Source organism: Arachis duranensis, chromosome 5, assembly GCF_000817695.3.
Source record: "Arachis duranensis cultivar V14167 chromosome 5, aradu.V14167.gnm2.J7QH, whole genome shotgun sequence".
NCBI lineage: Eukaryota > Viridiplantae > Streptophyta > Magnoliopsida > Fabales > Fabaceae > Arachis > Arachis duranensis.
Genome location: NC_029776.3, coordinates 1,816,501 through 1,840,243, shown reverse-complemented (window position 1 = coordinate 1,840,243; position 23,743 = coordinate 1,816,501). Strand labels below are relative to the sequence as shown.

General features: G+C 35.2%; 4 protein-coding genes across 5 annotated transcripts; 3 read left to right on the top strand and 1 right to left on the bottom strand.

Moving 5' to 3' along the window:
• Positions 1-2,740: 2,740 nt before the first annotated feature.
• LOC107487150 (pentatricopeptide repeat-containing protein At1g31920) lies at positions 2,741-4,882 on the top strand. The gene has a single exon (XM_016107750.3). The coding sequence runs from the start codon at positions 3,055-3,057 to the stop codon at positions 4,879-4,881; it is 1,827 nt and encodes a 608-aa protein (XP_015963236.1). The 5' UTR covers positions 2,741-3,054; the 3' UTR covers position 4,882.
• A 1,209-nt stretch (positions 4,883-6,091) lies between these two features.
• On the top strand, positions 6,092-9,346 carry LOC107487151 (vacuolar protein sorting-associated protein 25). Its single transcript, XM_016107751.3, has 6 exons — positions 6,092-6,474; positions 6,816-6,955; positions 7,410-7,463; positions 7,550-7,638; positions 7,724-7,799; positions 8,943-9,346. The coding sequence occupies exons 1-6, from the start codon at positions 6,416-6,418 to the stop codon at positions 9,062-9,064; spliced, it is 540 nt and encodes a 179-aa protein (XP_015963237.1). The 5' UTR covers positions 6,092-6,415; the 3' UTR covers positions 9,065-9,346.
• Positions 9,347-9,678: 332 nt separating this feature from the next.
• LOC107487152 (protein AE7) lies at positions 9,679-11,769 on the bottom strand. The gene is made up of 5 exons (XM_052262202.1): positions 11,505-11,769; positions 11,282-11,382; positions 11,055-11,154; positions 10,410-10,455; positions 9,679-10,066 (listed from the first exon to the last, which is right to left on the bottom strand). Exons 1-5 carry the CDS (start codon positions 11,634-11,636, stop codon positions 9,966-9,968), a joined length of 480 nt encoding a protein of 159 aa, XP_052118162.1. The 5' UTR covers positions 11,637-11,769; the 3' UTR covers positions 9,679-9,965.
• An 8,255-nt stretch (positions 11,770-20,024) lies between these two features.
• On the top strand, positions 20,025-23,357 carry LOC107487153 (UV-B-induced protein At3g17800, chloroplastic). 2 transcript variants are annotated; one of them, XM_016107753.3, is made up of 5 exons: positions 20,025-20,114; positions 20,215-20,295; positions 20,829-21,003; positions 21,781-22,058; positions 22,214-23,357. In XM_016107753.3, the coding sequence occupies exons 3-5, from the start codon at positions 20,866-20,868 to the stop codon at positions 23,031-23,033; spliced, it is 1,236 nt and encodes a 411-aa protein (XP_015963239.1). In that variant the 5' UTR covers positions 20,025-20,114; positions 20,215-20,295; positions 20,829-20,865; the 3' UTR covers positions 23,034-23,357. The 2 variants fall into 2 exon arrangements, with proteins under 2 accessions (XP_015963239.1, XP_052118312.1); XM_052262352.1 differs by having other exon boundaries at positions 20,031-20,114; positions 20,208-20,295.
• The last annotated feature ends 386 nt before the right edge of the window (positions 23,358-23,743 follow it).

The window sequence follows — 23,743 nt, the reverse complement described above, 5'->3', positions numbered from 1 at the left end:
TATCATTTCAAGGCAGGTGCCCACAAAATGGGCCAATTATATCAGGTGCAGCTCCCACGAAATGGCTACCCCTATTTTCTTGGTGACAGTAGCGAAATGGAAGAAACAACTCAGGGGCACCAGGCGCAAAATGGGGACACTACGAAGGTGAGGACACTCCCGTATTCACTCTATGGTATAGTCATAATTTGATGTATAAAAGTGGATATTATTGCCCTTATATTGAAAAAGATTTTGTTTAAAATGTTATCTCTAGATTACTTGTGTTTGTGTGTGTTGCAGAAGTATATATGGTTATATTCGTTTCTTTTTTCCATCCTAAGATTTTTTGTTTAATAGTTGTTCAGTAAATATAACTCATTTGGCATGGTGAGTTATGTTTTTTATACGTTTGCATTCTGGAACTGTTTGAAATGCTTGATTGATCCTAAAACTTTTAACAATGTGGCTTTGGTAATGGGTTTCGACACAAAAACAGGATGCCAAGCTCAATTTTACATGCCAGATTTACAACTTGCTTAGGCTTTGGTACGTACAACTTTGTTTATAAGTAGGGTAGATTACATGTATTATGATTGATAGATTCACTGAAATTCTTGGGATTGGACTTTAGATAACAGATCATTGTTACGTCTTCCATATTTAGTTATGAATTATGAAAAAGTATATTACATGCAAAGGTTATATCTTTAAAAGATATAGTATTCTGTTCTTAGGTTTCATAATTGAAGTCTTCCAAGTGCAAACTGACTTTTATGAATGAATTCTTAGTTCATTTGCCTCCTTGAGAAAACACAGGGTTGAAACTCTCTGTCTCTATCTTAGTCCACTGTCATTCTTTTTATTTTTAAGTATGTATCTGATCTAAAACATGATCCTATGCTTTGGATTTAATAAATGTTAGACAATGATTTGTTTGGTTTAAGATGAACAATTGACCATAAATATCTGGACGTACTTAGGAATAAGAATTTTTTGATTATGTGTTGGTTTGAATTAGCTTATTTGAGTTTAAAAAGTACTTTTTATAAAAAAAAATAAAGTACTTTAAGTTTTAAACACATTTTGATACATCTTTTAAGAATAAGTATTTTTATTAAAAAAGTAAATTATTTGCTTTTTTCTAAAAGCTAGTAATACCTTGCTTTAAAAAAAATAGAAGCAAAAGACGTTTTTAATATTTGAAAACTCTTTTTAAAAAGTCTACCCAAATATAAAATAACTTTTATCTATAAAAAATGATTTTCTTAAAAAAGATAAAAGAATAACTACTTTTTTTCAAAAGCCAATTCAAACTAGTCCTATGATGATTTCTTTGCAGGTCAATTGTATAATTTAGTTGTTGCTCATTATTGTAGTCTCTCTATATGTAAGATGACATTTCTTGAACTTTGTAGGTGAACATGAACTATTGATATGATATTATGTCACTGCTTTCTTATAAAATTATTTTATGGGATATCATCATAGGCAGACAATCCATAAAAACTCATAAAAACTACTTTGGAATATTGTAATTTTGATGCTAATGAGCTTGCAGCTTATTACCTCTTATAGAAGTGACACATTTTTCTTATTATCATGGTAGAAAAGATTTTGGGTTCATTCATATAATTGCATTTTATATTTGCTAGTTCATGCACCTTCACTTAGTGAAATTCTTGCAACCTTACAACCAAAGATTATTCCTTCTACTTGTACAGTTTCGGATAAGCTGCTTAACTTTTATGCTGCTATATGTTTTGTGGGTATTGTTGATTCATATTACTTACCATTTAAGGGCAACAAAGTTAATTAAGATATAGTTGAAAGTCTAAGGTAGATAATATACAGTAGATAATATACTGTTGACAAATTTGATAATAACATTTAGTGCTCAATTAAGTACTTTGTATTGGATTCAATCTATGTTCTTATTAGCAACTAAGTATTAACATTGTACAATATTAAGCTGGCAAACAATCAGTGCCCCCATTTCGTGTCTGGTGCCCTAAGTTGTTTCTTCCATTTCGCTACTGTCACCAAGGAAATGGAGTAACCATTTCGTGGGAGCTGCATCTGATATGGTTGGCCTATTTTGTGGGCACCTGCTTTGAAATGATATGAAAATTCATTTCGCGGACGCCAGCCAAGAAATGGAGCAGCGCATTTTCAAAAAGATTTCAATCCATGCATATTTTGGAAATTAAAGTGTTTCACATGTGTATTTGGGTAAAAAAGCCTATATGTATTGCATAGGAATTTTAAAAGTTAATAATAGAGATAGTAAAACCAAGTCTTATCTTAGTATCCTATTAGATAGAGAATTATTCAAGTGAATTTTAAATAAATATATAGATATAGATTATAAAAACACAAAGGTATTTACATTTTTTTAAATCTTAATAATAATATAAAATGATTTCATTAATTTAAAACACAAATATATTTTATCATAATAAATTTATAATAAAAGTATTAGTTAAAGAATATTAATACTCTTTTTTATATATAATTTAAAGTAACAAATTTATTTTTATTTTATAATTGTTACTTTGTAAGATATTTATCCTTCCAAATTCAAAAAATACACATGGCAAGAAATAAGAGGTTTTCTAACATGTTAGAGGATCTAGTGGGGACAACACCTCCATCAAATATTATCCTATCAAGAAATCTCATTGTCCTATAATGTTAAGCAATCTTGTGGCTGCAAAAGCAATGCCAAACTTCATGGATGACATTCAAAACCCTCTTGGAAAATTGACACCTTGTCAAAAAAATATATTTTTTTTTTACATAAAGAAAAAGAAAAAAAAAATATTTCCTTTGAAATGCTAATGCTCCTCCCATTTCTTTCATTTCAAGAACCAAGTCACACTACTCACTACAACCCCAGGTTCCCAACTTTGGTGCATCATGAATCGTAAAGTTCACTTTTTTCCTGGTTCATAGCTATCCCTTCTCTTTCTTCTATCTTCAGATTTGTGTGTTTATTAGAATAATGGAGTGTAGAGTATTATTATTATTATTATTATTTTCCTGTATTTAGCTTAGCTAGCTTGACAATTTAACATGGTGTGCACTGAGACATATATTCTCAGTAGAACCCAGTTTTTGTCACTATCAAATAATATTCCACCAAAAAACACTGATTTGAATGTTAGGTTCTATGAACATGGATGGTTGCCTCTACTTAAGAGATGCAAGAGCATGGAAGAATTTAAGCAAGTTCATGCTCATATCCTAAAATTGGGTCTTTTTTGGGATCATTTTTGTGGGAGCAATTTAGTTGCCACTTGTGCTCTAGCAAAATGGGGTAGTATGGAGTATGCATGCTCGATCTTCCGGCGAATCGAGGAACCTAGTAGTTTCGAGTACAATACCATGATTAGGGGGAATGTTAATTGTATGAACCTGGAAGAAGCTTTAATTCTTTATGTTGAGATGCTTAAAAAGGGAATTGAACCTGACAACTTCACCTACCCATTTGTTTTCAAGGCATGTTCATTGTTAGGTGCTCTTAAGGAAGGAATGCAAATTTATAGCCATGTCTTTAAGGCAGGGCTTGAAGGTGATCTCTTTCTGCAAAACAGCTTGATCAGCATGTATGGGAAGTGTGGGGCAATAGAACATGCACGTGATGTGTTCGACAAAATGAGTGAAAGGAGTGTGGCTTCATGGAGTGCTATTATTGGTGCTCATGCTAGTGCGGAAATGTGGCATGAGTGCTTGAAGCTTTTCAATGACATGATGCATGATGGACGCTATAGGCCTGAAGAAAGCACCTTAGTCAGTGTACTCTCTGCTTGCACCCATTTGGGATCTCCAAACCTTGGAAGTTCAGTACATGGAATCTTGTTGAGGAACACTACTGAACTCAATGTTATTGTGAAAACTTCATTAATTGACATGTATGCCAAGTGCGGGTGTATTGAGAAAGGGCTTTGTGTGTTCCACAGTATGGCTGAGAAGAATAAACATTCATACACTGTAATGATCTCGGGCCTTGCTGTTCACGGATGTGGAAGCGAAGCCCTTAGAATTTTCGCAGAAATGCTGGAACAAGGTTTGGCACCAGATGATGTTGTCTATGTAGGTGTGTTAAGTGCTTGCACTCATGCTGGCCTGGTCAATGAGGGCTTAGAGTTTTTCAACCGGATGCAATTCGAGCATAAGATTGAACCAACAATTCAGCACTATGGTTGCATGGTGGACCTTATGGGAAGAGCTGGAATGCTTAGGGAAGCCTATGAACTCATAAAGAGCATGCCCAGAAAACCAAATGATGTTTTGTGGAGGAGCCTTCTAAATGCTTGTAAAGTTCACCATAACCTAGAATTAGGGGAGATTGCAGCTGAAAATATTTTCATGTTGAATCCGCACAACCCCGGTGACTATTTGGTGCTAGCAAATATGTATGCGCGGGCTCAAAAGTGGGTTGACATGGCCAAGATCAGAACTGAAATGGTCCGAAAAGGCTTGGTTCAAACACCTGGATTTAGCTTGGTTGAAGTGAAGAGAAGGGTCTACAAGTTTGTTTCACATGACAAGTCTCAACCCCACTTCCACAGCATCTATGCCATGATTCACCAAATGGAATGGCAGTTGAAATTTGAAGGCTATATACCAGACACATCACAGGTGTTGCTTGATGTGGATGAAGAGGAGAAGAGGCAGAGATTGAAATATCATAGTCAAAAGTTAGCAATTGCTTTTGCACTAATACATACATCTGAGGGATCTCCCATAAGAATTTTTAGAAATCTTAGAATGTGTAACGATTGTCATACATACACCAAATTCATTTCCATGATCTATGAACGAGAAATTACTGTAAGAGATCGAAACCTGTTTCACCATTTTAAAGATGGAGCATGCTCATGTAAAGATTATTGGTAAATTTTCATTCTCTTTATCCTTCAAGAATACACTTTAGAAAAATTTTCTCTATTTTCTTTAACAACTCTTTTATCAGTAATATATTGATATTGTTATCAAACTAATCAAGGGAAAAAAATGATAGGCACATAAAGAATAAGAATATAGCATATGCATGAATCACTTTGATTTTTGGGTTAGTTTAACAAATTTAAGGCTTAACATCACTTATCTTCAACTTCTATTATTTAGTGAAATTTCAGATTTTTATTGTATTGTCAACTCTCTTCTCTAGTTACCATGGATTTCAACAATTCTTGGACTATATATATGTATGAGAATAATAATTTTCTGGTTGTACTACTTTTCAATTTTACCACAGAAACAAGTTTGTCTAGTTGTAAATGTAACTAATGGGAAATTGGGAATCTTAATTTCATTGCCATATGCCACGAGATTGGACTTATGATATTCTTTTGTAATGACTTATGGTACTCATAACATCATAGTTCATAGTTTGTTATACCATCCAAAAAAGGTTAGCAATTACATAGTTTCTAGTCAAGTATTTTACATTATTATATTAGTAGAATTAATTAAAAAAGCTAATTGAGAAAGTGCGTTATGAACTTCATCAGACAAAGATAAACCACCTACAATCTTAATGCTAAGGCATCTCACATTCCATATTTTAAATGGTTCTGTCATCTTACACAAAAAGATTTAAGCATTTTTCCCTACTTTCTGGAAATACAACTAGAAAGATTAGTCTCTAATATTTTTAAAATAATATTATTGAAGATTTAAATTATCTTATTTAGACTGCATTTTTAAAATAATATTATTGAATGATTCAATCATCTGAAATTTTAAAAGATAATAATCTAATTTATTCTTTTTTTTTATCAATAAAGAAACAAATAAAAAAGAAAAAAAGAAAAACAGAACAAAGTTTTTACAAACTCGCATCACACAACAATTTCTGAGTCAATAATATACTTTTTATAATGTATAAAAAAAAGTGTACAACAACAATGAGATGGATGAATATTACATCCTTAATAAATATTATTATTTTTAGTCAATAATACTTTATATTTTTATTTATAGATATTTTAATATAAAAAATATATAATTTATATTTAATATTATTTATATTTATATTTTTTAAAAATAATTTAATATTTCGTTAAATAATAACAAAAAATACTAAAAATTGCCCCCGGCGATTTTCTAGTTTCAGTTTACCTACGAAACGTCGACGTTTCTGTGTGCAACAGTTTGCTTCATCTCACTGACTTTGTTCTTCTTCCTCCATTGGTAAGGGTGCTAGCTAGGGTTCGCAGAGTTTAAGCTCCTTTCATTTATTCACTCTCGCCAATATTGCAATTCTTCATCTGTAATATCAGTTTCAAGTTTCAACAACTAGCGAAATCGAAAGGTGTTGAAAATCATTGCGTGATACGGCGCCGTATCGATCCATTAAGGAGAGGGAGCTATTTAATCCTCAAAGAGAAGATCGTTAACCTTTGTGTAGTGGAATCATTCGAGAAAGATGCAGAAATTGGGAGAGTTCAAGTTACCACATTTCTTCAACTACCCGCCATACTTCACGTAAATCCCCCTTTGCTGCAAGTTTTTATTTTTATTTTTTGTTTGATAAATTCAAGCTATGTGTGCTTTCTTACTAGTTTACTCTGTTGGATCTTAAATCCTCTGGTCAAATTTTACAGATATAATTGAAAATCATAATGATTAATGAACATTGAGCTCCTAATTTTACATGTAATGAGAATGTTTTATCAGGTTGTACATGACTATGGTTATTCAGAATCATTCTTTTCTCTTTTGTTTGTAAAATTCATTGCATATTGTTTATTGTTAAATGTTAATTCATAGTGACACATTCATAAACTTGTGGTTGGTTTGCATGCAACTTGGTTTCTGATTTTCAGTTTGCAGCCAGTAAGAGACACTAGAGAGAAGCAGGTACAACTGTGGAAGGATCTTATTCTAGATTATTGTAGAACACAAAAGGTATTTGTAATTGGGCTTGAAGAAGAATTTCCTCTGTTTTCGAATCCCGTAATTGGAAGTAAGTTCAAAAAATTCCTGCTTACTTGCAAATTTCATTATTATTATTATTATTATCGGTTCTGCTACGTTACCAACAACATATCTGCCAACTTCTGCCAACTCTTATTTATAATTGTGTTTCATGAAAGTGTGTTCGTGGATGTGTCTAATAAAAACGTTTTTTTATAACTGTGTTTAATAGAAGTGTCTTTATAGATATATTTTCTGGATGTGTCTCTTTATATATGTATTTAAATATATTAATTACTAGACACATCTACGAACACACTTCCATGAAACACAAATATAAATAAGAGTTGGCAGAAGTTGGCGGATAATATGTTGGTACCCTATACTTTTCCTATTATTATTGAACTGACAGGTCTCAAAATGTTCCCATATTTCTTTTTTTTTTTTGCATTTTATTTCCACATTTATGTCATATGATTGTTTCCTGGTTTCTGATAGTGCAGGGTCTCTTACTCATGAAGCTAGAGAAGCATTCCTTTCAGCCTTAGTAGCTGATGGTATGGTTCTTGTCAGTGAATTTATTGTTCTTGTGAGTTGTGACGGTTACTGAGAAAATTGCTAAAGTGGTATTCTAATTTGACAGGACGTGCTGAGTGGATGGATAAAGGACATAGGAAATGTCTTATTCTCTGGCATCGGATTCAAGAGTGGGCAGAAATTTTAGTACAATTTGTAGGTTTCCATTTCTACTTTGATAACCACAGCATTCCAGTTTCTGTGTTTGCGTTGTGTTTGAATTCACTTTAATATTGATTAGGCAAGAGATAATGGGCTGGAAGACGGTGTTGTGACAATGGAAGAAATAAGGTTTGGGACTGAATCTCAAGGAACAGGTAATTTGTTGATGCTTATAGATCCTATTCTTCACTATCTTGTAATTTGGGATGGGACAAGTTTGGCAGTTATTGGTTAGTTCTTAATACTTGTGTTATCATCTTATCATGTGTTTGAGGCATGGGATGGTATAGCTTTTGGAGTTGATAATTGTAGTCTGTCTTTTCAATAATTTTTGCTTTCCATTTTGTTTACTGATTCAGTTAAATCAAACCTTTCAAGTGGGATTAGATATAAGCTTTCTCCTATCCTTGGACTGAAACAAACATAGATGAAAGTCATCCAGGGAGAAAACCAGCGTGCCAAATAGGGTTTTGGGTATGAATTGTAGGAAAAGTATTCAGTAATTTATCTTCTCTCTATACGTTCTGGATACTTTTGAAGCAGTGTTGAGAGTTTTATGCTGTGTTTTGATCTCTCTATATGTGATGCGCAATGGGGAAGTGTGCTAGCAATGGGATAGATATTAAAAATAGAGTTAATACCTATTTTAGTGTTTGACGAGAATTTCAAATGGTAAATTAGTCCCTCAGGATTTAATCATTTTAAAAAGGAAGCTAAAAAAGGTGGCATATCAATCACCATTCAAAAAGGGGGACACCGTAGTCCAGCCCTATAGGTTTGTACCATTAGAAAATTTCTAATGCTTTTGTATGGAGAGATTAACATGTCTCCCACTTTTGAATGGTGAGGGACCACCCAGAGACTCTTAAATTTGATGGATCAAGTGTTCTTCAAAATTTCTGTTAGGAACTAAAATGTGTATTTACTTGGTAAATAAGTTCATGAAATATTTTGATTTTTAATTAATTGACTGGAGTAATAAGTGGTACACAAATTACAATATTGTAAAAGTTGGAGGCACTACTTTGTATATTTTGGCCATGTGATGCTAAATTGCTAAGTTTACTCATTGAAGCTCCCATCCTTCTTCAAGAAATACAGTGACTTATATTTACTTCAAGTCGAGTGTTATTTCTCTGCTTGGCCCACGGCCATGCCCCCTTTGAACACAAACATTTCTAAGTTTATCACCTGCTTTTTGAGGCTTTTGTTTTTTCCTTTAGTCATATTATTGTAGGTACTTCCGAAGTTTTGGGCTTTGACTGGATTTGTCTCTCATTCTTTCTGATGTACTGCAGAGCTTCAAGGGATAGACCGAACTATTCTGAATCGTGCGCTGAAAATATTAGAGCAAAAGGGGAAGCTTGTGGTCTTCAAAGGAACTTCAACTGATGATGAAGGAGTGAAATTTTCTCTATGATTGTTTATCTGTTGTACCTTGACAGATTTCAAATATGCCATAAGCAGGGGTCTTTTACGTGATAAAAATTGTTCATTGTTTTGGATATGAATATTGTGTTAAGGTTTTGGCTTTCTGGCTAGGCATGATTGAATTTCAAATGATGCTCCCGAAGGATTGTGAAACCATGAAATCCATATCGCAGTGCAAAGTTTAGTCTGGTTAAGAAACTATATTGCAATGTAAAGTTATAATATGTTACTGTCGTTGACACAATAATATATTGGTTCTTACCAGCTGAAATGTGTATGTCTAACGTTGGCTTTTCCAGCTTTATTTTTCGCATGGTACAAAGTATTACTGTTACTTGGAGCGTGATTAAGAAAGACTGATCGTTATTCTGTTTATCAGCTTTCACCGTATGGGTATATACCATGTTCATAATTATTTAATTGCTGCCAACCTCTATCGTTAAACTAGTGCAACCTTTGCATTCTCAACTTGTTTCAGATACTTAATTTGGTCAAGATATGGGGAAAGGCCTTAGTGAATCTCCAAAATTGGAAAAGGGCATGCACATTTCTTAAGACCCAAACAATTTGTATCATAAGCTAATAACTACCTAATAAGTTAAATTTTTCCTCACAAAATAAGATCAATCATATAAATTAAATGATGAATAATGCGACTGTATTCTGCCATAAATCATATATATAGACAAGCCATTAAAATTTAAACCTCCATCAAATGCCTGTCACCTTTTTGGTCAATTACAACTGAACCGAACATTTGATCTATTCTAGATTTATAACCAAAAACCTTGATCCCTATGTATACAACAATTCGTGTAGTAGAGGCATAACCAAAATGAGATATAACTAAAGTATATATGTCGTCTCACTGCATCTGAGGGGAAAGTTCTTCAATTGTAAGATGGAGCAAGGCATTCGTCGACCATATCTAGAAGGTTTGGATTTTCCAGGGCAGCAGCCACACGCTCTTTATCATTTAGTTGTTTGTTAACTGCATAAATAGTTGTGACAAATGAATACGAAGTTTGAAAAGAATTCAGAGGGACTTGGGACAACTCATTGCCTACTCTTTCAAATCATCTTGTGACTTGTGCAGAATCAATAATCATCAAATCGAACTAATTATTTCATGCAAATATAAATATAAGTATGTGTTTGTAATAGGTCCATCAACGGCATGCATTACTTGCATGGAGAAAACAAAAAATTCCGGATGATGTTTAAGTCAACAAAAATAACATCTTCACCAAAACAAGTACATGGTTGCACTAGTGCATTACAGAATGTATGCATATCTTGATATAGAGTGAAAAAGAGAAAGATGAAGAAATTACCTGCAGCTTCAGTTGCATGAGATCCAGGTGCTACTCTGATATCCACCTAGCCATAATTTAACATAAAACTATCAGGTGGATAAACTGAGAAAGAGGGTTCAACAGCAAAGTGAGGTGGTTCAAAGTTCATATCATTGCAAGAAGAGCTCATTTTCTTAGTTGCCTAATGGGTTTTAGTTCGGATTTCATTTTCGAGAGTGCATGTTTATCTTACATGAATTTGTAGTTATTTCTTTTATGTTTTAGAAGGCTTCAAATCCTCCGGCTTCTTATTACATCCCTCTTGGTGAACAACCAATTTGTACTAATAAGACTAAAAAGATGCAGCCTTTGCTGCATTATGCTCCCCATTAATTCAAGCAAGAACAAAATGCACACAATTGTTATTCACTATGCAACATCTAGAGTTACCTTACCAACTCAATACTCCGAATTGAAACTAATCCATGAGCTTTTGCAAATCTACCACAAATTCTCCTTACAGTAAAACTTCCATACAAGGAAAAATATAATAGAAATTACATATTATCATAACACAACACATCAATCTAGTTTTGCCTCCAGGGTATCAATCATTAATCCAAGCAACTACCCTAAACAAGTACAACAATCAGAAAATAAAAAATTGTGAAAAACAATTAATACCTTGTAGCGTGAAGGCAAGCTTCTCATGAGCTTAACCCGTAAGCAGAGACCTATAATCGTTGCCATGCTGCAATGTTCCACTGTCGGAGTAAACGTAACCCTAAACAACCAAAATCACAATTAATGATTCAATAATAATATAATAAATAAACACATGAAACATTCATCAGAAACCAATATCAATCCTAATACATAAAGGGGAAAAAGAAAATGAAAAGTGTGAGCACCTAACATAACTACGGTGATCATCGACTTCAACAGCATCCTCCGTTATGACCTTGAGCTCTTCCAAGGAGTAAGGGTGCTCAGGGTCCTTGATATCTCTCAGGTGATGTGAGAAATCGTTAAGGAAAAAGAAAGACTAAGCATGCACATATTCGATGAAAGGTATTCAATTAAAAGAGAAAAAAAAAATAGAAATTGGAAAATGAAAGAAAGAAAGAAATAAAGGATATCGAAAATCTCAAGTTGGTCGATAGGTTCGACGGCGTAATCGTCGTTGGTGGTGGGCGGTGAGGTGCGGGTTCGGCGCTCTTTCTTTTCGTATATGATAGGGTTTGCGTTGATTAGAGTTGACACCATGATTCTGCGTTTGGAGATGCCGATGGAGAAGAAGTAGGAAATGATGACGACGACGACCCTGATAAATTGCTTGCTAAGGGGTTTGAAATGGAATGGGCCCTTGCGGCCCGCAGGCCTGGAATTTCACACATAATATTTGTGGCGGTAAGACCAAGGCAAGTTGTCACAAATGAACGAAAGTATGTGTTTTTTAACTATCTCTTTTGAGTTTAATATTCACTTGAAAATAAAAATCTGAATATGATTAATCGTAAAATTATTTGTGGATAAACAGTAATGCTAAAAGCATGAGAGAGAGAGAGAGGGGAAGAGCGAGACGAAAATACAGAGAGGATAGAACTTGAGAATCACATCAACATTCGAAAAATCCTAGGGTTTGAAACAGAGAAGAGTACCATCGACTAGAAAGTGAATCTTTCTCCATTTTTATCGGAAGATATTTCCAAGAGGAAATTATTTCACCTATTCACTTGGATAGGAAGAATTAATGACATATATCTTGCTCGTAAGCAGAAAAAAGGTATGATATATCTTTTTGCCTTTATACGGTACACGACGAAAGGGGGGCATTGAAGGCGATAACGGACATGGATCGTATGAGATTACGAAGGAAGACAATATCAGCAAAAGAAACTAAGTATAGAAGGCCAACGAAGGAAAATGCAAGAAGTATGAATGTCGAAGGTAGAGAACGGAACGCCGATGAGGATGGGCGGACTCAACGTAAGGATAATTTGGCTATGCATACAGGTGGGAAAGGAATGATGAAGAATACGTCAAAAAATGACCCAAACGGTAATGGATGGACAAGGAAGGTTGAAGTAACTGTTGCAGAAGAAAATATAGGTTGGCTAGCAAGGAGTTTAGTCGGGGGGACGACCAAGGCCATAGATTTCAATGCTCTGAAGAAGGCAGTTTCAAAAAATCTGCCTCGGGTTGTTCAAGTCCGTGAATTAGGAGCGTATAAGTCACTACTAACTTTTGACACCGTGAATCATGCGGAGGAATATTATACATTCAAAATGAATAGTCCTTTGCAATTTTTTCATAGCGTTTGAGGTGGGAGGAATCAAAACGAAGTGAGACTAGAAGAGTATGGTTAGAATGTTCTGGAGTGCCACTGCATGTGTGGTCTGCAGAAACATTCAAAAGGATAGGTGGACAATGGAAGAAAGTAGTACAGTGCGATGAAATGACCGAATCAGAACTATCATTCAGCTCTGGAAGAGTTCAAATCGATACTTGTATGTTTGATGTTATTAGTGAATGGATCCACATCACGGTCGGCACTAGTGGGTTTGATGTTTTTGTGAAGGAGGTGGGAAGTAAGATATATGGAGCGGAAAGCTTGATTGTAGAGGACAATCTGCGAAGGATGAATGCCAACTATGATGGAAGCAATACAGAAATGAGGATGCCAGCACCGATGTTTGATCCGGCGGCTGAATTGGTGGAGGCAAGGATGAGGAATCATAGTGAAAATAAGGGTAAAACAGTAATTTATGATTTGTTTTTGAATGACTGGAATCAAGAGCATTTACTATCATTGAAGGAAAAAAGAGTAATTGACTTAAATGCATTAAAGAAAATTGATAGAGGCAAAAATTATGGAGATGCTGAATTTATTAGGGAAGGGGACTCGAAAAGGACCGTGTCACAAGAATTTTCCAATTCAAGTGGCGGGGTACAAGAGGATGTTATAAGGGCTAGAAGAAGGAATGTGGTGGGCCATTGTTTTCATAGGGAAATGGATAATATAATAAGAGGAAAGGAACGAATGGGCATTGTGGACTTTCATGTTATTGGGCTTACAAATGAGAATAGCCATCTTGGACATGTTGAAGGAGGGATGAGCCTTGGATGGTGGGCTCATATTGAAGCGGGTCAGGCTGATGCTCCACGGGTTAAAGAGGGACATGCTAATGAAAATAGGAGCAGCGACAGGATCTATTCGAGGAGTAGTTCTTGCACACCGCTGGAACTTATGCAGCAAACGATGAGACACTTGCAGGCAGAACTAGGCCTTGAAGAAGATGACCTGTAGTAAAACAGCGTCGGCCTTGGAGAAGATGTCGCGGGGTAGACGGCGCCGGGGCCAAGCGGGTTGCATCACACGATGGCTATCCCACGTCTAGCACCTGGAGGCGGGATCTCGGTTAGCGGCGGTGACCGAAAAAAATGGAAGGGTCAGATTGCGGTGGCAGAAAGCTGTGTGGTAGAGTTGCACAATGAAGAAGAGTGCCATGGTGAAACCAATGAGCCGGTTAATCAGAGGAACAAGAGGAACATCAATCTAGCAGTGGCAAGAGGCGAAGAACGATAGGTTATTCCAGAGACAGTGACAGCATGCATGGATTAGTGTGTGAATGATGAAGAGTGTGGCAATGAGGAGGGTGAATCCAGAACTAGCCAAGTACAACAAAACGTGATGAACGATGAAAGGCTGAAGGGGGAGGAACAGATGAATGAAAATAGAAAAATTTGGGAATTAGCAGTGGAATCAGGTGCAGTTCTACATAATGAAGAAGAGGATATTATGGCAATACTTCAAGCTCATAATGAAGAAATTGTAAACAGGAAGAGGCTGGCGAAACAAACAAAGAAAGCCAGAATAAGCAGACCTAAGAACTGCAACAAGGTGTGTAAAAATATTTTTAAATGATTTATAGTTGTTGGAATATTAGGGGGTTAGGAGGTGACGAAAACCTGAGAATGATAAAAAAATTGAAAAAGAGTAGTAGATTAAACATTTAGGGTTGATTGAAACTAAGCGTCAAATCTTGACAAAATTTGATGCAATACGTATTTGGAAAAATGACATGGTGGGCTGGGAATATGTGGAATATATATGTGCTTCCGGAGGCTTGCTGCTAATGTGGGATGATATGGTGTTTAAAATGAATAACTGCTATAAAGGAGAATGTTGGCTGTGTGTGGAGGGAGTGATGACTAATATAAATCTTACTTGTGTGTTTTTTTTTTTTTGTTTACGGAGCACATGGGAGAGTGAAAAAACGGGTGATGTGGGAGGAGTTGAGTTATATTGTGGGGTTGTGTCAGGTGCCTTTTTGCTTCACAGGGGACTTCAATGAAATAATGCAAGTGGAGGAAAGAAAATGAGTGAGTAGGTTACCGGTGTCTGCGGAAGAGTTTAAATTTTGGGTACAAGACATGCAATTGCTGGATCTCCCTCTTAATGATCGTAAGTTCACATGGTTCTGGGGTCGACAGTATAGCCGCATTGACAGGGTCCTGGTCAGTGTAGATTGGATTGAAGCTTTTCCGGATACTCGCTTGAGAGGTGGATCTCGAGTGTTATCAAATTACTGTCTGCTGATTGTGAGAGATACAAGGGTGAAGGGAGATCCAAGACCGTTTAGAAGTTTAGATGCTTGGTTCACACATGCGGGTTTTCTGAGGATGGTAAAAGAGGAATGGAAAAACTTAGGGTATGTTCCTATTCACTAGCAAGCTGAAGGCGTTGATGACACCCCTGAGAAGATGGTATAGAGACAATTTTGGTGACATGGATAGTAGAATAAAGAGGTTTGAGGATGAGATAAAAAAGATTGATGATATAGTAAGTGATGGCGCATATGACGGTACAATGGAAGCTAGATGCAAAGCATTGGTGAGATGCTGTGAGAAGTGGTATATTCGGAAGGAAATTCATTAGAAGCAGATGTCTCGGTCTTGACATACTAAATATATGGATAAGAATACAAGATACTTTCATCAAGTAGCATCGGCTAGAAGGAGGAACAACGGAATTGATGCGCTCTTACTGCAGAGGAGGTTGGTTCGGAATCAGGCCAGAATAAAGGTGGCAATTAGAGGATTTTATAGAGATTTGTATCGGCAAGAATATGCTCCATTGATTGGGTTTCGGGAAGGACTAGTGATAAAGATAGATGGAGATGAGGCTACAGCATTAGAAGTAATGCCCTCTGTTGAGGAAGTCAAAGAGACTGTTTGGGATTATGATTCTACAAAAGCCCCAAGTAATGACGGGTATAACATGAACTTCATTAAGAAGTGTTGGGATGAGATTGGCCAGGAATTTACTGCAGCAATGTTAAGATTTTTCCAAAGCGCCAAATTACCAATGGAAGCGAATGTAACTTGGGTGGCTTTAGTGCCAAGGAGATCAAAGACCTTAGGCCTATTAGCATGGTTAGATGTGTGTACAAAGTAATATCGAAGGTTTTGGTAAAAATGATGAGTTCAGTGATGCCAAGATTAGTGGGAGAGACACAAAGTGCTTTTGTAAAGGGTTGAAAAATACATGATGGTACTCTAATTGCATGTGAAACAGTTCAGTGGTTGAGGATGAGCAAGAAGAAAGCAGTGATTATAAAGTTAGATTTTCAAAAGGCTTATGACAGGGTCAGGTGAAACTTTGTGGATATTGTGTTACAAAAGATGGGTTTCAGTCATAAATGGAGAGCATGGATAAAGGAATGTGTAAGTACCGCCTCTATTTCAGTTCTGATTAATGGGGCTCCGTCCAAGCCGTTCAAGATGGAGAGAGGTCTAAGACAAGGAGATCCTCTATCTCCTTTCCTGTTTGTCCTTGTGGTTGATGTTTTACATAGGATTGTGGGAGAAACAGTCAGAAATGGTTGTATATCCCCACTGTTGGTTGGGAGGGATAACATAGAACTATCACACTTGTAGTTTGCGGATGACACTATTTTGTTTTACCCACCAGAGATCGAGACAATCTTGAATTATAAGAGGCTCTTGCGATGTTTTGAACTCATGTCTGGACTAAGTATCAACTTTGACAAATCGAATTTGATTTCCGTTAATTGTGAGTCAGAGTGGGTGACGAATATGTGTGGGATACTAGGATGTACTGAAGCGGTTCTACCCGTAAGATACTTGGGAATCTCCTTAGGAGCAAATCCTTGATTGGTGAAGACATGGAAACCGATTATAGATAAGGTGGAAGAGAAGCTCGGTCTTTGGAAGGCAAAAATTCTTAACAAAGCTGAAAAGTTAGTGCTTACCAAGTCTGTACCTAATAGCTTGCCAGTCTACTATCTCAGCCTATATAAAATGCCAAAAGGGGTAGCAGAGAAGTTGATTGCGTTGCAAAAAAAGTTTTTATGGAGCAAGGAGGACGGAAATAATGGTATGCCTCTCGTAAAATGGGAGTTGGTGTAGGCCCCGAAAAAGCTAGGAGGTTTGGGAGTGGGGGACGCTGTGATTAGGAATATGATACTTCTGTTTAAGAGGTGGTGGCAGTTTTCAAAAGAGGATTGTCCGTTGTGGAAGAAGACTGTATGCTCGTGTAATGATTTAAATCCAAATATAATGCTAGCAAATCAGTCACTACCTACAAGAGGGGATCCGTGGAAAGATATATGTCAATTGAAGATCAAGAAACAACACGTAAAAAACAAGATGATCAGTGGCCTATCTATGGAAATAGGGAATGGGAGGAGAACTCGTTTTTTGGAAGATAATTAGTTGCAAGGTGGACCCTTGAAAGAGAGTCTTCCAAGGCTTTTCTCTGTTTCAAACCAGCAAAGATCTGTTATAGGGGATTGTGAGTTTTGGGATGGATTAGAGTGGATTTGGAATTTCTATTGGAGGAGAGAATTGTTTCAATAGGAGTTGGCACTTGTAAACCAACTCCATGAAAGGTTAAGGCCAGTTAAGTTATCACCTGGTAGAGAGGATAAAGTGCTGTGAAAATTTTATAAAAATGGTATTTTTTCAACTAACTCTTTTATGCAGGTGTTGTAGACAGAAACTGTCTCAGAAGAAGTCACAAGTTACAGTTTTACTAGTGCAATTTGGAGAGGCTCGGTCCCGCCAAAAATTGAGCTATTTACATGATTTGTTTTAGTAGGAAGGGTAAATACCAAAGAGAGATTGAGTAGATTAGGCGTCATTCATCCAAGTGATAATACCTGTGTGTTGTGTAAAAAAGATATAGAATTTGTTCATCATTTGTTTCTTTGCAGTGAGTTTACTTGGAAGGTGTGTTGTGCTTAGTTGAAGTACTTTGATAGAGTTTGGGTTGTCCCGGAAACGATCAAAGAACTGTTTGAGAGTTGGACAGGAGAACCTGGCAGAAAATTTGAGCAGAATAAGAGGATGATTGGATTTTGTGCAGTAACTTAGAATATTTGGATGGAACAAAATGCGAGAATATTTTAAGAATGAAGAAGGTAGCGTGGAGGACATCAAATTGAGGTTGGTGTTGAACTTCAAAGAGTGGTCTAGTGCTGATCCATGTGGTTGTTGATGGCAATAGCGGGGATGCTGATGGATTAGTCGTTTTTGTATTTCATTTGATTTTACCTTACAGTTGACTGTACCTTTTTCTTTGTGATCCATCTTTTGTGTCACTCTACTTTAATGAGTTGAGCTTTTCTTTGTTCTAAAAAAAATACTTGTCGATGATATTGTCTTTATTGGAGAGTCAAAGGAAGACCTAAATAAGAAGTTGGAATTATGGAGAGAAACTCTAGAAGTGTATGATCTGCGCATAAGCCGTAGCAAGACAAAATATATGGAATATAAGTTTGGCCTGCGAAGGAAAAATCCTAATATAGAGGTGAAGATTGGAAATAACATCCTACGAAAAAGTTAAGAGTTTTAAGTATCTTGGGTGTATCATATAGGATAATGGAGAGATTGAATATGATGTAAATCATAGGATCCAAGTAGGTTGGTCAAAATGGCGGAGTGCATCTGGTTTTATATGTGACAAAAAAGTACCTTTAAAACTTAAAGGTAAATTCTATCGCACTGCTATCAGACCGACTATGCTTTATGGTACAGAATGTTGAGCGACCAAAGGGGAGCACGAACATAAACTAAGTGTGGCAGAGATGAAGATGTTGAGATGGATGAATGGTCATACACGATTGGATAGAATAAGGAATGAAGATATAAGAGAGAGGGTTAGAGTAGCATCTATTATGAAAAAGATGGTAGAATTGTGTTTCAGGTGGTTCGGACATGTGGGAAGAAGACCGACAGAATACTCAGTCAAAAAGGTGGATAAGATGAAAGATGGACAAGAGGTGAAATGTAGAGAAAGACCTAGGCAGACCATCCATGAGGTGATCAAATGAGATCCATATGTAAATAGTCTCTCTATATACATGATATATAATAGAGCTCAATGACATCGTTTAATTCATCTAACCGACCTCACCTAATTGAACAAGACTTTGTTGTTGTTGTTGTTGTTTGTTGTTGAGTAGTTTTTGTTTTGAAATTGTATTATGTACTTTGTCTTTATTTAAGATTTGAGTATTTAACATTTATTATTTTTGTTATATGATATAATTACAAATATTTAATTTATTTATCTTAATTATAGTAGAATTAATATAATTTTTTTAAAATAAATATTTATGAAAATTTGTAGGACCATATTTTCTTGTAAGAAATGGAAGTTGGATAAAAATATTTTTGTCATAAAAAATAGAAAAAAATGGATAAAAAATTTAGGATGTGGGATGAAAAGTGGAGAATTATTTATCGGATATTATCCAATATTATTGTCTTTAGACATGACAGAAATATTAGATATATTGATCTAAGGTAAATGTGATTCAATTAGTCTAGTCATTTATTTAAGGACTAAATTAATTAAACACAACAAACATATAACTCACACATTACATTGCATTATCTATCACCCGCTTTTCTATACCATTGCCACTTCTAGACTAAACAAAACATTAGACATGTTGACATAACAAAGATGTGATTCAATCAATTTAGTCATTCATTTAAAGACCAATTTGATCAAATCCAAAAAAAATATAATTACATTATCATCTTGTTCACTCCATAATCAATTTCTTGCTTCTACCTCCACGATTTGAAATCTTAGAAGGTGTTAACTATATTATACAACAAAAAATGATGATATTAACATAGTAAAGAGACTGAAATAAAATAATAAAAAATAAAAAACACAATTAATTATGTCAATCAAATATGTAAAAATCTTGTTGTGAACTACCACTCCCGACTCTTGTAAAAATATGTAAAACACAATTAATTATGTCAATCAAATATGTAAAAATTTGAACATATTGATTCCTAGTATAATTTGTCTAATTTTAAAAATTTTTTATGTGTGTATCCGTATCAATCAAGTCAGTATAACGGAAATTATGTTTAACTTTTTTGTTGAGTCTTGACAGAACAAAGTGAACATAAAAAATCAATTTGTCTAAATTTTAAAAAAAATTAAAAACTTAAATGTATTTTTAAATCTTTAAAAATTTAAATATCTGCATATATTTGTCTTTTTCTTCAAACAAAAAAAGTACAAAAGGAAATTATTAAGATGTAAATTCAACATGATTTATTATAGTGAAAATTTAAAAATAAATTTAATTTTTATATAAATAAGCTTCGAATACCGTCTTTCCCGGATTAGCAAGCCACGAATTTTGGAGCACCCAAACTTTTACCCTTTTGAAGAGTAAAAGAAAAAAGGTAACAGCTTGTTCAACACTAAGTCTCAAAAGCTGATTTGGTTCTTTCCTTCTAATACTTCTCAAATTCTTGCTTTTTCTGTTCTTGTTTGGGTTGCTAGCATCGGCAACAAGCCAACAACTACCCCCTCGGATTGGATAGTGAACTGGGTTGGTAACGATTTTTAGAAGCAGCTAGAAAGGTGAGGCCTTTTTTGCATGGTTTCTTAACACCCTTTATTGCTTGCTTTGTATTTTACTTTTTCTTCATTTATTTCCTGCTTTTCTTATTGGGTTTAGTTCTCTCGTTGTTATGTTAAGAGTTTTGGGACTTAGTTGAATGTTTTAGTTACCCACATCTATTTTTGGGGTTCGTGGGGAGAAGATGTATGCAGTATTGTATTGTGCTTATTATATGCTTGAAGTGGTTATTGAATGCAAAAATATTGCGCCAAAAACATTGAACGGCATGCTTTCATTTTATTTTAGTTTAATTTTTCTGGTGGAGAATTATTGTAAGCTTATATTGGCTTTAAATTATATACTATATAGTCCAACTCCAAGAACCTCCTTTAAAGTTATCATGACTTTCTTTATCTGCGTTATTGGGTAGAGATACTTTTGTTTCTAGTGAATATATGCCTGTGTAGTTTTTTTTTATGAAAATTAGTCATGAGCAAACTATGTGAACAACCTTTCCTTACCCCTTTCGGCCTTTGCTTCTTGTCCAATATAGCCATAATCGTCGGAGTGCGAAAGTCACAATCTTGGTAATGCAAATCTCAGGTGCTATCAGTGATGTATTGGTGGTACTTCCACCTTCTGCATCTCTTAGGCTACCAGAATTCCGCCATTTGAACACTTGTGCTGTTTCTGATGCCAAGAACTTTATTTCAAGTGGATTTCTTAAAGTAAGCTTTCCAGGATATCATCTTCACTTTCTTTCTGCTTGTTTTCTAGAATAATCTTAATTCTCCTGATATTAGAAAACGTTTTGAATTTAGCTTGAAGGCGAGATATGTGCTATCTGAAACAAAATTGATTTACTATGACTGAAGATTGAGACTTTGAGGTTAAAGAATTTATCTTCTTCCCATGAAAGCTGAAAAAAAGCATAAAATATAGTGGGCATACAGAGTTTAGGATTGAAGAAGCTTGTAGCAAATGTTGTGGTTGTAATGTTGTTTAAATAGCATTAGTTACAAATAATTTATGTAATAATTATTAACCAATGTGTTTAGAGTAACAAATACGATTGGTTCTCCTTGTATGATTGTTGTGAAAACTCTTGTTGACTATTAATTGGTATTCCTTTTTATCCCCCAATCAACTCGTGCTCGCTATACTGCCCCCAAGCAATTTAAAAGGTTCTACTGTAGTTCATGCATTTGTTGACAAAACATTTGTGCTAGCTTCATCTTGTTCATATTGACAGAGCTAGTTCTTTTTTCCTTTTCGCTTTGAGCTTACATCAATCTATTAGCTTAAGTTGAGAAAATTTGCTTTTGATGTGTTTTTTTAATCCTTATTTTTTTTTCTCCATATATAACTTAGTTATGCCTGTATGATTTTCTCTATTACATTGTTCATCTTGATTTCCACTTACATTATCCTGTCTTATTTTTTGGGGGTAGAGCTTTCCTCGTTCTTGTAATGCCAGCTTGTGTAAAGTATTCCTTTATTTGTAGAGCTTTCCTTCTTGTTGCAATGCCAAGCACTATAATGAACTTTATAGTTTCCGAAGTAGAGGCTTAGTTACAAGAGCATCAGCAGGTTCAAGTGATAATTTAGCACATTTTGCTCCCCTCCAACTCGAAACCCCCGTAGGTCAGCTTCTGGAACAAATTTCGCAAACCCATCCTCATCTACTGCTAGCAACCATTGATCAGCAGCTAGAGAATCTTCAAACTGCAAGAGATGAGCAGAAGGAAGAATCTTCTACTTCATCTCAGGATCCCCTTTACAAGTAAGAGAATGATACCTTGATTCCATGAATATGCTATTGTGAAAGTTCTGGAAGATTATCACAAACCAAAAGTGGGATTATAGTTCATTTGGTTGTATATTGATTTAGCTATTTGTAGTGCAAAAGTGACCAATTCTGTCTGATCTGAATTTCAGGAGGATTGCTGAAGTTAAAGAGAAAGAAAAGCGTACAACTTTGGAAGAGATCATGTACTGCTCGGTTGTAAATAAGTTTTTGGAAAACAACATTTCAATGATTCCAAAGATCTCAGCAACATCAGATCCTACCGGCCGAGTGGATTTCTGGCCAAACCAAGAGCTGAAGCTAGAAGCTGTTCATTCTACGGAGGCATTCGAGATGATCCAGAGTCACTTGTCTTTAGTACTAGGCGAAAGGCTTGTTGGACCTCTTCAGACAATTGTTCAGATTAGTAAAATTAAGCTTGGAAAGCTCTATGCTGCTTCGATAATGTATGGATACTTTCTCAAGCGAGTTGATGAGAGGTATCAGCTTGAACGGGCAATGGGGACCCTCCCAAAGGACTTTGGTAAAGCCAATGTAAGTTTCGACGAACCGGTGCCGCCTTCAAACCAGCTCTGGGACCCGGATTCCTTGATCACAATTCGTGCTTTTGATGATGTTTATAGTGATGGGGACTACATGGAAAATGAAGAAGGCAAATCATACCGGTTGCGATCTTATGTGATGCAGTTGGACAGTGAGACACTTCAGAGACTTGCCACTATCCGGTCGAAGGAAGCTATGTCGTTGATCGAAAAGCAAACTCAGGCCTTGTTTGGAAGGCCTGACATAAGAGTTTCTGAGGATGGTTCAATTGAAACTCCCAATGATGAAGTGCTTTCAATTGCATTCTCAGGGTTGACCATGTTAGTTTTGGAAGCTGTTGCGTTTGGATCATTCCTATGGGATGCAGAAAACTATGTTGAATTGAAATACCCTTTCCTCAATAACTAGAAAGATTGTTTGTATAAGAGTATAAATTCTTTTTGCTTTTTATAACATAAATATATTTTACTTGATGTTCTGGTCGCCAAATCTTTGTTAAAAACGGTTTCAAAATAGGATGGAACTTTAGTCTTTAAGGCCTTGAGAGTAAGTGAATGAAAGGAATTGAAGGAAAACTGTTAAAAGGGAGTGCTATGTTTTACCATGTTTGATTGGAGTGAAGATTGATGTGTATGTTTTTGTACACAGTACATGCTGGTTTTTTTTTTGTTTGGTGACGATTTTTTTGTACATACTATTGAAACAAGTGAATTGATTTTTCAATTTTCTTTACTGTTTTATGGGTTTTTTTTGGACCAAATGATGCATTGTGGTACATACAAAACTTGGAAAAAGATGAAGGTTATAATTTGGTATCAATGTTCTATTAACATTGTTGAACGATGAATTGATGAAACGAGAAACTTGGGCTGCATTTGTTTATAGAAACAGGAATATAAAGATACGAAATCATATTTGATAGAAGAGATATAAACAAAAATAATGTGTCTAAAAATATTAAATTAGCATATTTTGTGTTCATTTTAATAAAAAGGACAGAGACATACTAACAAAAGACACAATTTATTTTTTATTTTTTATTATTTTTATTAATTTTTTATAATTATATTTTTATTATTATATATTTTTAAATTTTTAATAAAAAAATAAAAATAATT

What these genes read in the sequence shown, in the direction of transcription:
- LOC107487150 (XM_016107750.3), top strand. Translation starts at nt 3,055, where the DNA reads ATGGTGTGCACTGAGACATATATTCTCAGTAGAACCCAGTTTTTGTCA.
- LOC107487153 (XM_016107753.3), top strand. Translation starts at nt 20,866, where the DNA reads ATGCAAATCTCAGGTGCTATCAGTGATGTATTGGTGGTACTTCCACCT. An exon ending in TTTCAAGTGGATTTCTTAAA is followed by an intron (nt 21,004 to 21,780) that starts GTAAGCTTTCCA and finishes CTTTATTTGTAG; the next exon opens with AGCTTTCCTTCTTGTTGCAA. An exon ending in TCTCAGGATCCCCTTTACAA is followed by an intron (nt 22,059 to 22,213) that starts GTAAGAGAATGA and finishes TCTGAATTTCAG; the next exon opens with GAGGATTGCTGAAGTTAAAG.
- LOC107487152 (XM_052262202.1), bottom strand. Translation starts at nt 11,636, where the DNA reads ATGGTGTCAACTCTAATCAACGCAAACCCTATCATATACGAAAAGAAA. An exon ending in GATCACCGTAGTTATGTTAG is followed by an intron (nt 11,155 to 11,281) that starts GTGCTCACACTT and finishes TTGGTTGTTTAG; the next exon opens with GGTTACGTTTACTCCGACAG. An exon ending in TCATGCAACTGAAGCTGCAG is followed by an intron (nt 10,067 to 10,409) that starts GTAATTTCTTCA and finishes CTATTTATGCAG; the next exon opens with TTAACAAACAACTAAATGAT.
- LOC107487151 (XM_016107751.3), top strand. Translation starts at nt 6,416, where the DNA reads ATGCAGAAATTGGGAGAGTTCAAGTTACCACATTTCTTCAACTACCCG. An exon ending in AACTACCCGCCATACTTCAC is followed by an intron (nt 6,475 to 6,815) that starts GTAAATCCCCCT and finishes TCTGATTTTCAG; the next exon opens with TTTGCAGCCAGTAAGAGACA. An exon ending in CAGAAATTTTAGTACAATTT is followed by an intron (nt 7,639 to 7,723) that starts GTAGGTTTCCAT and finishes AATATTGATTAG; the next exon opens with GCAAGAGATAATGGGCTGGA.